At 61.6% G+C, this 12,575-nt stretch overlaps 1 protein-coding gene across 1 annotated transcript; it reads left to right on the top strand.

The window, feature by feature from the left end:
* The first annotated feature begins 8,104 nt into the window (after positions 1-8,104).
* LOC119236961 (olfactory receptor 14K1-like) lies at positions 8,105-9,049 on the top strand. The gene has a single exon (XM_037500891.1). The coding sequence runs from the start codon at positions 8,105-8,107 to the stop codon at positions 9,047-9,049; it is 945 nt and encodes a 314-aa protein (XP_037356788.1).
* Positions 9,050-12,575: the final 3,526 nt, after the last annotated feature.

The raw sequence follows: 12,575 nt of genomic DNA, 5'->3' as shown, positions 1-12,575 counted from the left end.
GCAAGGAGGGAGAGCAGGGAGGAGGAGGAGAGTGAAGAGGGGTGGGAAGCAGGGAGGGGAGGAGGGGGGAGGGAGGGCCCCGGGGTGCTCTCATTGGAAGTAGGGGTCAGGGGAGGGCGGCCTACTGACTGCTTGGGCAGACTTGCCCTGCCTGGTTGGTCCTGAGTTGAAGGCCAGTGGCGGTTTCGGAGACTGGAGGTGACGCCTGGCCTGGCCCGTGCTTGTGGCTGTGGGAGTGTGTGTGTGTGTGTGTGTGTGTGGGGTTGTGTTGTCATCTGTGGTGTGACTCTGTCCCTTAGCGTGTCTTGGTGCAAATGCATAGCCATCAAGACTTCGTAAAACCTTGCTTGAGAAATTAAACCCTCAAAAGTGGTAAGGTGAAAATGTTTTAAAAAGTAACATTGCCTGGGCCTCCCTGGTGGCGCATGGGGTTCAGCACCGCACTATGAAGCTGTCCGCAGCCTCTGCAGCACGAGTTCGATCCCCAGCTGGCCAGGGAGCTACCCACATGGCGCGGCAGACTCTCCTGTCTCCCCGTTGCTCCCCTCAGCAGTGTGTTTCAGTAGATCTGCCTGTTCTGCTCCCCGCTCTGTCTCTGGTGCGTCCTCTCACCCCCCCCACACCTCTGGCCTGTGCCCCAGCCCTTGTATGCATAAATAAACAAATGTTTTTAAAAAAAGTAACATTGCCAAATAATCCATAGAGGTGAATGCGGGAAACCGAGGCAGGAACCCCGACCTCATTCTCCAGAGCAGGTCCTGTCTGCTAAGGTGAACAAGGGGCCGAGAAGTGTGGCTTTATGTTCCCACTTCCAGAAACCCGCCACCAGCAGAAAATTCTGACTGGCAATATATGTTTTCCCCAAAATTGATCCTGTACAAAAGTGTTCAAATACACAAACCACATCAAATGCCCGGCAGTGAAGTAATTCACCTGATAACATATCATGCGGTTTCTGTTGCGTGGCGCTTTTTAAAAGTAAGATTTATTTTATTTATTTATGCATACAAGAACTGGGGTGCAAGGGGAGAGCAGATTCCCCAGAGACAGAGCGGGGAGCAGAACAGGAGGATCCACTGAAGCAGTGCTGAGGGGCGCGGCGGGGTGGCGGGAGAGGTCTGCTGCGCCCTGTGGGTAGCTCCCTGGCCACTCAGGCGGCAGGGGCAGGCGATGGCTTCATAGCGCTGAGACTTCACCCCCGCACCACAGGGAAGGCCCAGGCGTGGCAAATTTTATCACCCGGAGGAAAGGCCCGAGTGCACGCATGGCTGTCGCGTCCACTCTGCTCGCCCCGCAATGTCCCTCCCTGTCCAGCAAACCCGGTCCAGCACCAGGTCAGGCAGTGGCGCTTCCCCTTGGACCGCGGCCGCTGTCCATGGTGCTGACGCCCCCGCGCTGTCCAGACCCGTGACCGCTGTCCATGGTGCTGACATGCCCGCCGTCCCGGACCGCGGCCTCTGTCCACGGTGCTGACACCCGCCGCGCTGTCCCGGGCACGGGCGCTGTCCATGGTGCTGACGCCCACCGCACTGTCATGGGCCGCGACCGCTGTCCATGGTGCTGACACGCGCCGCGCCCCCCCGGTCGTGGCCGCTGTCCATGGTGCTGACGGCCGCCGAGCTGTCCCGGGCCGCGACCGCTGTCCGTGGTCCTGCCGCTGGCGTGGGCGGTGGGCTTGGAGACCACCTGCGTCTCACCCCAGCAGCCACCACCAGAAGAGGAGGCCGCGGGAGGACGCGTCTGTGTGGCGAGGGGTGCAAGGAGACGCTCCGGACCTTCCGTCAGCCTTGCCGAGTTCACGGCTGCTGGAGACGTCCAGGGTGGAAGGGACGGCCCGACGCGACAGGGCTCCCTGAGACAGGGCCGTGGCAATTGCGTTCCTCCCACAGGGATAAGAAAGAAGAGGGACCCGTGAGTTCGGGAACAGGGTCCATCTGCCCAGAGATCAGAACAGACCACCCCGGGCTGTCCATGAGGGATTCTGCAGAGAAACTGGGTGAGACGTGATCTGAGCCACCCGGAAGGATAAACAGGACGAGAAGAGAGCCCGGCGCCAGCAGGCTCAGGGCAGGGGCGGGGGCAGAGACGAGGAGGAAGAGCACAGAGGAGGGGGGTGAAGCCCACCCTGGGGGGCGGGCGTGCCTGGCCCCTGTGCTCAGTGCTTGTGCTGAGAACTGGACTCAAGGGCAGCTTGTGTTTGCTTCAGCATAAAACTGTGCAGGATTCTGCAGCACTGGAAGGTTCTCCCAGAGAGAACACTTCTTTCAAAATGCAAGTTTAACTTGTTGAGGCGCTGCTGCTTGCACACAGCTGGATTTTAGAGCTTTGAGGTGGACAGTTTCTCAAAAGATAGTGGTTTCTTTAATTTCTTGACTGTTACAGCAGCACAGCAGACATGGCAGAATTAGTGTCAATAGCAAATTTTAGATTTTAAAGAATTACATTATGTTTTCAAAATTTGTAGTAAAATAAAAGTAACCTGACTTTTATTAGAAATTTTGATTTCTAGATATCCCGAAGCTTAGGCGTTTCCTTTCAGTTTTAACTCCACTGAGGGATAATTGATCCATGGAAATGCACACCTTTGGTGGATACCTACTGGCTGGTTAGTGCCCGCCCTGTGCCCGTGACTGCCTTGCCACAGTGGGCTCTGCATGCCTTCCTCACTGGGGATTTCCTGGCAACATTTGTGCATCTCTTGAAAGCTTCCTATTGTTATGGATTTGGAACTCATGCTCACAGTGAATGAGGAGGGAGGCAGTGGGGTGATTTGTGTCCTGCTGGCCCCTTGGAGATGGACTTTCATGGTGGATGTAACTTTTAAAAATCAACATAAAGTCTGTTATATTTATTGCTTGTATCCAAAAAGTGGTGTTGAATTAACTACATGCTGATTCCAGTTACCTCTTTAGTCACTAACCTTTGTCTGCTTCTCAAACCCCATACTTCATTAATAGTTTTCATGTTTCCACTCACACCATGAAAACAATAGTCAGAAGGGATGTGAATTTAGTTTATTTAGCAAAACACTCTCATGGCCCCTGTGACCTGATCTTATAAGTGAAGGTCAAGGACAAATCCAATTTAATGCACAAATTTTTTTTTAAAGGCCCCCTTACATCAAAGCCTCCTGGCCTTGTAGGCACCGGGCAGGAGAGCCCGTCCTCAGGGTCATACCATTTCCTGCCCCCTCAGGGGCGGCTCACAGCACCCTGGGACCAGCCGGCCGGCCGCCCTTCCATTTCTTCAACAGAGCCTGGTGGACATCCTTGTTGTGGAGTGTGTAGATGAAGGGGTTCAGGACCGGGGCCACCACGGTGTTGAGGATGTGCACGGCCTTCATCAGGTCCAGGGCCTCCCTGATGGAGGTGCGCATGTGTAGAAAGATGGTGGAGCTGTTTAGCATCTTTGGTCTCACCCAGCTGTGCTTGAAAGTGCACCAGGGGGCTGCTGGGCCCTGAGGACAGTCTGGCGACAGCCCCACCAGGGAGCCCAGCCGGCTGGCATCCCGCAGCTGTGCGGGCGGGGAGCTGAGCCCTCTCAGCACCTGCTGCAGACACAGCTACCACGCCTGGTGGGTGGTAGGTCAGGGAGACGACAGTGCAATTTCTGCTCAAATGGAAGTCGCCGGCTTGTAAAGGCTGAGCGTGAGACGATGCTGTCCTGGTTGCATTTGTGACATGAACAAGCGATTATTTGCCAGTTTCTATTTTCAAAATTTAAAAGTCAATATGCGATGCCTGAAAATCATTTGTCACTGCGCCCGCCTGTCAGATACACGCACGAACAGCCACCCCCTGAGTGTGTGACTCCAGCACCCGCCTTTGGGAATTGGGGGGCTTGCGTACTGACTCTAAGATGGCTGACATGGCCTTCGAGCACGGTTTCCAAGAGCTAAGCAGTTAGAGAAAGACAGTGGGACTTGCTGGTTCTAAGCGGCTGACGTTTGGGTTTTCAATTTATGTCACTGATCCACTTTCTAGAAAGAGATCGAGTCTTTAACAACTTACTGAATGAGTTTGCTGAGTCACCCACCGTAATTTCTTAAGTTTGTAAAGATAATTGAGCACATAAAACAATCATTTTTCATAGAAACATGCACTATTTAGCAAAATGACTGGTCTCCACAGGCCCGGGGCCACGGGGGCCGAGGTGCTGCTGTGACGCGTCTGTCTGTCACAGCCCATCTGTGATGACAAGGCCACTGTCGCCCCCAAGCCTGCAGGACCTCGAGGTGCAGAGCGGCTGGCCTCTGCCGGACCAGCTCCCGCCCCGTCTTCTCACTCACCTCTGGGGGCAGCCGGGACTGTCTTCATCTGCAAGTGCCAGGCTCCGGCGGGGCCGCCCCGCTGTCCGGCTACCCTCTCACTTCATGGCTTCTTCCCCTAAGCCCTCCTCCTGCCCCATGAGCTCGACCCTCTGCGACCTCCGACCTCTCTGAGTCCCGTTCTTTTGCTCCCCCCACCCCAGGGCCCCGCCAGCTCAGCCGCCACCAGCTCCCTCCCTCTCCAGCTCCCTAATAAGCTTGTGCTGAGCCGGCCCTGCTCCCTGCCACAGCGGGCGACCCCGAGGGCCAGGCACTGCTGCGGGCTCCTGGTGCCCAGGGATACGGGCCCTTTCTAGCAGAGGCTTCGGATTGCTTTTCAGTCCTTTGACTTAAAGAAGGCCCTGCAGGCCCCGGGCGGAGCAGGGGAGGGCGCGTTCCTCCAGCTCCGGGCGTGTCCATCTGGACCTTGGTCCCAGAGCGCCGGGTGGGCGGGGCCAGTGGGACCGGGGGGTGGACAGCCCTCACGTCGAGAGAGGGGGAACGGCCAGACAGATGATCTTCAGAAACAACAGTAAAGTCCTCTGAAGCATGAAATAACCTGAAATTAAAAATTAACTCAGAATAGGAAAATAAAAATAAAAAATCTGTCCCAAAGCAGACCAAGGCAGCCAATGACGCCAGAAGTCCAGCTGTAGCTCCGCCAGGGCCCCCAGGGCTGCTGACCGCTGGCCGTGACCCAGGTCTGTCTGGGCAGAGGCAGCATCTCCTCAGGTGCTCAGTCTGCCGACTGCGGGCGTGGGGTGCGGGGAGCAGGGAGCGGGGCTTCTGCCCCTTGGCGGGCACTGTCAGGGCTCGCTCCCGCGGGAGGCGCGGCTCAGCTTGGTTGGGCTGGAGACCCCCTGGGTCCGGTCCGGCCGTGTGGGGCCTCGGCCCAGGTGGGGCTCTGCTCTCTTCTGCTGGGGCGGGGACCCTGCACCCTCCAGTGTCTTTGGGCTGGAAATGAACTAACTCAATGGAGACGATCGCAGGAGAGGAACAGGCCTGGCTTCTGCTCGTGCAGCGCCACAGAGGGCAGGATCCTGCAGGAGTTGGGGTGCTGCCTGGGCAGTGGCCACTCCTGGACAGGGGGTCCTGTGCTCAGGAACAGGGGTGTTGGAAGGCGGCTCCATGGGGTCCGGCACCTCCGGGTCAGCTGGGTCTGGTCCGGCTTGGCTGCCTTTAGCGCAAAATAATCCTCAGCTGAAGCCTCAGAGCCTTCCCTGGTCTCCTGGGAGCCAAGAAAAGGCCCGACCACCCCAGTGGCCCCGGCTACCCCCAAGGAGAGTCTTTAGCTGGAGGCTGGACCGGGTTGGGGGTGGCGGGCACAGGGCGGTGGAGGCTCCAGCTCCTCCTGGCCCCTGAGTGACCTGGACGCGCGGCCACCTCCTGCGGACACGGCCACTCGCGCAGCCCCCGGTACCCGACTCCCACCCGGGAGACGCGGGGGGTCAGTCCTGTGGCCTCCAGCTTTGAGCCCCTCCCCGCTTTCGCCGCACCCAAACTCCGCCTCCCCAGGTCTGCTGACTCTCACTGCGTTGAGGGACCTCCAGGACGGCAGCTGGGCGCCTCAGCAGCCCCCCACTTGCCTGGCTGTCAGGTGGGTCGGCAGGACCCTCCCTCAGGGGCAGGGGCAGGTGCTGGCTGGAGGAACTGCCCATGTGCCGCCCCAGAGTCCTCTGTCCCTTCCCCGCCGGCAGGTCACAGGCGCGTCCCCGGGAGGGCGGGCTGGCCCAGGGCCCCGTGTCTCCCTGGACATGTGCGTGAGATGCCTGAGCTCGGCCTCGGGGGAAGCCACGCAGCCTGCGCGGCTCTTAAAGGCCTTGCCCTTCCGGGGACGGCCTTGCTGGAGACGGAGCCGTCAGGACGCCTGTCCTGGAGCGGGGAGTGTGTGCAGAGACCAGTCCTCCGCCGCGGCCTCGGCAGGCCTGAATGGCCACCTGGAGGGACACAGGCGCTTCAGGCCAGGCGGAGCGGCTCCTCGGTGGCTGGGCCTCCCCCGCAGCTGTCCCGAGACTCGAGGCTCCCGGGGAGCGCGGCCTCCCCGCTGCACCCCGCTGTGGCCCTCCGGCCCACCCTGCTTGGTGACCGGAGCACTGGCCCGCCGGGCCCCCAGAGGCCCCGCACCCGCGGCCCCCGGCGTCCTCCTCCTGCCCTTGCTGCCTCCTGCTGCTTCCCTGCCCACCGGCCGCAGACCCGCCAGGTGAGAGGCCCCGGGACGCCAGCTCTCCCCACCCCAGTTCGGGGCAGCCATCGGCCCCTCCGGCCCGCGGGCCCCTCCCTGTCCTCTCAGACACGCGCTGGCCCGTCCGCGTCCTGCTCCCGTGCCCCCCCCACCATCCTCCCGGGGGTCCCCGTGTCTCCTGTGTGGGGCTGGGGGGCCGATGCTCGCCCGGGGGCAGGATGCGCGGCTCGGCCGCCGGGAGCCCTGCCCTGGCCGCGGGGCACTCCCAGAGCCGGCCCTGGGGGGTGCGCAGGAGCGCGCGCGGGTGTGGAGTGTGGGGTGTGGGGTCTGGGTGGGGCGAGCCGGGCTGCGGTCCTGGCTGGCTTTCGTCACCTGCTTCTCTGTTTAAAGCTTCCGAACCGCAGCGCCCTGCACCCCGCCCCGCCCCGCCCCTCCCGTCCTCCCTGCTCCTCTCAGTCAGAACACTTGGACGTCCCTATGTTTCCTGAGAGCCGCCTGCTCTCACTCAGTCACTTCCCTCCACGCCTCACCCCGACAATGACGCGCGGGACCAGCTCGAAGCCGGCTCTGGGGGCAGCGCGGGGCTGTCTGAGGCCGGTGGGGCCGGGGCTTGCGCGGGCGGAGTCTGTGTCCACACGGCCTGAGGCTTTTCCGGTCGGGGCCCTGAACATGCAGGACCAGACGTCCTCAGACCCTTTTTCACGGCAAGGTGGAAAGAGAGGGAATTAGCTTTCCGGGTCCGCAGCCGCAGCCCAAAGCCGCAGGAGCATCGCCGAGTCTGCGAGGCCGGCCGGGGCCTGGCAGAGCGCGCAGGGGCCTGGGGCGCCAGAGCCAGCCGGTCCCAGAGCCACGGCTCCCAGGCTGACACGCTCCGTTGGGGGCGCCTGTGCTGTGGGGCAGCCGTTGCGCGCTGTCCCGCCCTGCCTGGGAGCTGCGGGTCAGAAGGGCCGGGCAGCGGCGATGCCTGGCGTGGGGCTGCGGAACCGCCCTGGTGGGGGGCACGGCCCTAGGGGCGCAGAACACCCTGGCTGCCCCGTGGAGCCCGGGGCCTGGCCAGGGGGAATGTCCAGGCGGGGCCAGGGGCCTTGGTCCCCTGCCCGAGCTTTCAGGTTTTGTGATTTATCTTTCAGTCCACAGAGCGGAGCGTCTGTCTCGCGGGATTCTTCACCAGAGGCTTCTCTCCTTGGTGAGTCTTGAGGACATTTTATTTTTTGCTTCTACATCTGAGTCACTTTCTTTTTTTTATTGAGGTCACGTTGCTTGCTGTGAGTGATGTGGGGATGAGGCGCACCCCTGCAGGCCCCCCAGGTCCCCCAGGCCCCCCCGCCCCCCACTAGCTGCGCCCTCACTGGCTCTCAGTGTTGGGAGGCCCCAGGGGTGGCAGCGGCAGGCCCCTTCCCTGCCCCGCACCGGCTCGCGGCCCCACACAGAGTGGTCAGGGGAGGCAGAGGCCTGCGCCCAGCGACGGCCCTCAGGGAAGCGTCTGGAGCGTGCACAGGGGGCCTGGCCGGCAGCCTGGTGGGTGGGCGGGGCGGGAACGTGTCAGGGGCACTGAAGTGCTGCCCGGGCACCCCGTGACCTGCCCTCTCTGCCTGCAGGCGGCGTCTTGGGACGCCATGAACAGCTCCGGGCTGCCGGACTTCTTGCTGGCGCGCTTCACGGAGAGCCACGCGCTGCTGCGGCTGCAGGCGCTGCTGCTCACGCTGCTGTACCTGGTGGCCGCGCTGGAGAACGCGGCCGTGGCGCTGCTCACGCTGCTGGACCGGCGCCTCCGCACGCCCATGTACTTCTTCCTGCGGCACCTGGCCCTCCTGGACCTGGGCCTCATCTCCACCACCATCCCCAAGGCCGCGGTCAACGCGCTCACGCTGTCCGACTCCATCTCCTTCCTGGGCTGTGCGTTCCAGCTCTTCCTGGTGATCCTGCTGGACGGCTGCGAGGTGGGGCTGCTCACCGCCATGTCCTACGACCGCTACGTGGCCATCTGCCGGCCCCTCCACTACGAGGTGCTCATGAGCCGGGGGACCTGCCTGCGGCTGCTGGCGGGATCCTGGCTCGGCGGCGGGGCCGTGGGGGTCTTGTACTCAGCGGGGACGTTCTCGCTGAGCTTCTGTGGGTCCAGGACGGTCCACCAGTTCTTCTGCGACGTCCCGGCGCTGCTGAAGCTCACCTGTGCCAGGGAGCGCACAGCCATCAGCGTGGGCGTGGCTGTCGGGGTCTGCTACGGCTTCTCCTGCTTCCTGTGCATCCTGATCTCCTATGCGCGCATCTTCGCGGCCGTGCTGCAGGTGCCCGCCGGGCAGAAGCGGGCCAGGGCCTACTCCACCTGCCTGCCCCACCTGGCCGTGGTGGTGGCCTTCTTCCTCACGGGCTCGGCCGCCTACTTGAAGCCGGTCTCCGACCAGCCTTCCCTCCTGGACCTGCTGCTGTCCATGTTCTACTCTGTGGTCCCCCCGACCCTGAACCCCGTCATCTACTGTCTGCGGAACAAGGACATCCAGGCTGCTCTTGGGCGGGTGGTCTGGCATGCCCAAGGCTGTGCGAGATGGAGGAGCCTCTGAAGTGGGGGGACACCTTCCTCCAGCGTGACCAGCTGCTGGGCAGGTTTGAACTGGAGGCGGGGTGCCGCCTGGTACCAGGTGGTCACTTTGGATAGAAACGAGTCCTCCCGGGCACACCAGCTGATCTCAGGGTTACGCGGAGCCGCGTGGCTGACCAGGGCCGCCCTGGGCTCCGGGCACAGACGTGCTGGGTTCTTGTCCTGCCTGCCCCTCCCGGGCGGGGGCCTTGACCCAGCATCCTGGGTTTTGTGTCTGAGGTTTGTGTTCAGCTTTCCTCGTAGCGTCTGACTCTCACCATGTCGTGAAATGACCTTTAATTAAAGTGATGACTTTCGCTCAGTTTCATGTTAGAAACGTGCTCAATTTTATTCCAAGTCCACTTACTGACCAGTGTATGTGGACAGGGGGTCGCTCGGCTGAGCCGCAGCTGCTCGGCCTCCTCTGCTCTCCCGCTGCCTTGGCTCCGGCTCTCCGCCGCAGCGTCCCTCCCATGTCCATCCACGCTGTTGTGACAGGCAGGATTCCATCGTGTCCGCTGCAGAGCAGTGTCCACGCCATGCCCATGGGCACAGCTGTCCTTCTGGGGGCTCCGGGGAGTCCATTGCTACTGCTGTGAGTGGTGCGGCTGTGGACATGGGGGCAGAGGTCTACTGAGGGCAGCACACTATGGGGGCGTGGCGAAGGTGGACGCTGCGGGACCTCACGTGTGGAGATAAACCCCATGCCCAGAACAAAGCATCATCAAAGCCTTAGATTCTGAGGACAAACTGGGGGTCCCACAAGGGGCGGGGCTGGGCCAAGTTCCACTGGGTGATGCAGTGGGGTGCAGCTGCTGTCCATGTCCAGTGCTGTCCATCTGCGGCTTAAAGGACCATGCGCACCAGCTTCACTGCCTTACAAATTAAAAACCGGATTCCCTGTCATCCCCAGTGTAGGTTCTGGAACCCACTGACTGTTGCTCCCAGTGGAGCCCAGCGGTCCGCACGTCCAGGCCTCCTGCTTCTGGTCTGCACCGGTCCCACGCCCTCTTCCCCAGGATGGTCAGCCTGGCCCCCAAAGTTGCTTCCTCATCCTGCTGCAGGACCCGGCCTGTGTCCTTGTTCTGCTGAGGCATGCATGCCCACGCCCGGTGCACGCCCACGCCCGGGGCCCGCGCACGATGCCTGTGTGCTCTCAGTGAGTCCTGTGCCCTGGACACTTGCTGTGGGTGGGCTCCAGCTTGGACGCACATGCGTGGGCAGCTGTGTCGCTGCGACTGTGGAACCAAAGATGAAAAACGAGTCAGGATGACGTGTTTGGGGCGGGGACACCCAGACCTGATTATTCGCGTTGTCCATATACAGGCTCTTGTTTAAACAGAAGCCTGTGTGGCGAGCAGCAACGCAGCCCCTGCTTATGCTGGGAAAGACCAGGTCACTGCCTGGAGGCAGAGCTGACTTGGCACCGTCTAATGCAGCGCGGGGTTGAGTCGCGGGGATGGTCAGACACGACGTGAAGCAAACTGTCAGAGGTCACGGTGCTTCTCAGATTATTTTCCAAATGAATCCTCCTGCACCCCACACCGTGGCCCAGATCCCTGCAACAGACGCCCAGAGATCGGGACAGACAGGCGTGTGGCATTGAAGGCCACGCACGGGGGACCCCGGCCTCCCCATCTCTCCCTCGCCAGCCAGGCCTCTCGGGCCGAAGCGAGCCCCTGCAGCGGAGGCGGCGTCCTCGGGGGCGCGAGGCCCTCACAGGCCCAGGGAACGCAGGCCCAGAGGCTTCAGCTGTCTTATCAGCAAGTTTCATCCGTGTACTTTGAAGCCATGTTTCTGGTTTTCAATAAATCCCCGAGGGCAGGACTGCGCTTCAGCCCTGGCTGTGACCCTCCCGACCGGCCTGTGCTGGTGGCCTCCGCTCTCACTCAGCGCCCCGGGCCGTGACGGTGCTCGTTCCGGGAAGTTTACACTTTTCTTAGCGTGGATTCCGTGGCTTGGAGACACGAGGCCCGCAGGACCCGCGGGACCGGCTTCCCCTGCCTCGAGCTCACCCCGGCCAGTCCCTGGGGCGCAGCCGTTTCACAGCGAGCAGGCCAGAGTGTGGGCTTTTCTGAAACCATGACGCCATCTCCAGCACAGTCTTTTAAAAAGTATTTTATTGAGATACAATGAACATCTGACATTTGCAAGCTTGAGGTGCTGATCTGAACATATTGGGGGTCGGTCCCCCCACAGCTGGCCAGCCCCCCAGGCCTCCTGCCCTTCTCTGCGCCAGTGAGGACAGTCAAGTCTCGTCGGAAGCGCTGAGGCCCAGGAGGCTCCGCTGCAGCTGTCAGGCGTCTGCACCCCCATCTTGCCTGGACCCCGCCCCCCCCGCTGGGTCCCCCCCGCCCAGGGAACCCAGCCCGGCCAAGCGCTGCCCCTCCAGGGTCCCCGCCCGCCCCTCCCCGCCCCCAGCGCGGCCGTCCTCTTACTTCCCTGGTGGTTGTTTGACCCCGACATGAACCGGCTTGTGAATTAGTGTCTGAAAACAGGACACAGATACACGTAGTCCACAGTTTATAGTTTTCGAGGCGCTTCGCAACCTTTTATTGTGTGTGAAGCTAAATCTGCTGGTGGGAACAAGAAGACAAAACGGGGGCTGCTCCGCAGCTGGACACGCGGGGCGCAGAGGCGGGGTTGCTGTCGCGCGCGAGGAGGCTGAATGACCCCCTCGGGGGCTTCCTCAGGGCAGGCGTCGCCGATAAAGCTCTGACCATAACGTGCCTTTCCATATGCTTTATTCACACAAGCCGCACACGATCACACACCATGTCCCGCTCTTCCCTATCGCCGTGTCCTCCAGCGATCGCTGACCGCAGTGTCACTGTAGTCGCCGGGGAGGAGTCGTCCGTGGTCCGGCAGCTCGTGTTCAGCCTCTTGAACTCGGCGGCTCGAAGTCCGTGCCGGCTCCGCAGGACGCCCGGCGGCCGCAGCCCACGCACGATGTTCCGGGTCTTCTCCGGTGGATCTCGAAGGGCCGAGGTGGCTCTCAGTCGCGCAGCATAACGTGCCGACCTTGAGCTCACCTTGAGCCGAAACGCTTTGCGACCGCTCAGTTTACACGCTTTCCCTGAGCTCCGTGACATCAGTTATTTTTCTCAACACATTTTCAATAACATGTTTACACCCAAAATTCAATAACATGCACATAAATATTCACATCTTACTTCCACCAAAATATTTACTACATAGTCATCATCACAACAAAAATATTTGCCTTCACTCTTCCTACTACGTCGGGGTCCTTGACAGCTGGTGTCCGACAAAGGTGTGTGTCATGACGCCATTATCCACCAGCGCCGGCTGGGCGCAGTCTGCGTCTGCGAAGGGCTGGTATCCGACAAGGGTGCAAGCGATGTGGACATTTTATCTGCTCCTTACAGTGACCTGCCGGGCCCCTCTCTGTGCACGTCGTCCGTGCGGCGCTGAGCTGTGGGCAGGAGGGGCTGCCACGCTCGCTGCTACGTCCTCCCCACCAGCCCCTACGTCCTTCTTGCTGTCCC

The sequence above is a fragment of the Talpa occidentalis genome, unplaced genomic scaffold (assembly GCF_014898055.3).
Source record: "Talpa occidentalis isolate TD23 unplaced genomic scaffold, MPIMG_talOcc4v2.1 talOcc4.9, whole genome shotgun sequence".
In the NCBI taxonomy this organism is placed as follows: domain Eukaryota; kingdom Metazoa; phylum Chordata; class Mammalia; order Eulipotyphla; family Talpidae; genus Talpa; species Talpa occidentalis.
Note: the sequence above shows the minus strand (reverse complement) of the source record. Positions and strands in the feature narration are given on the sequence as shown.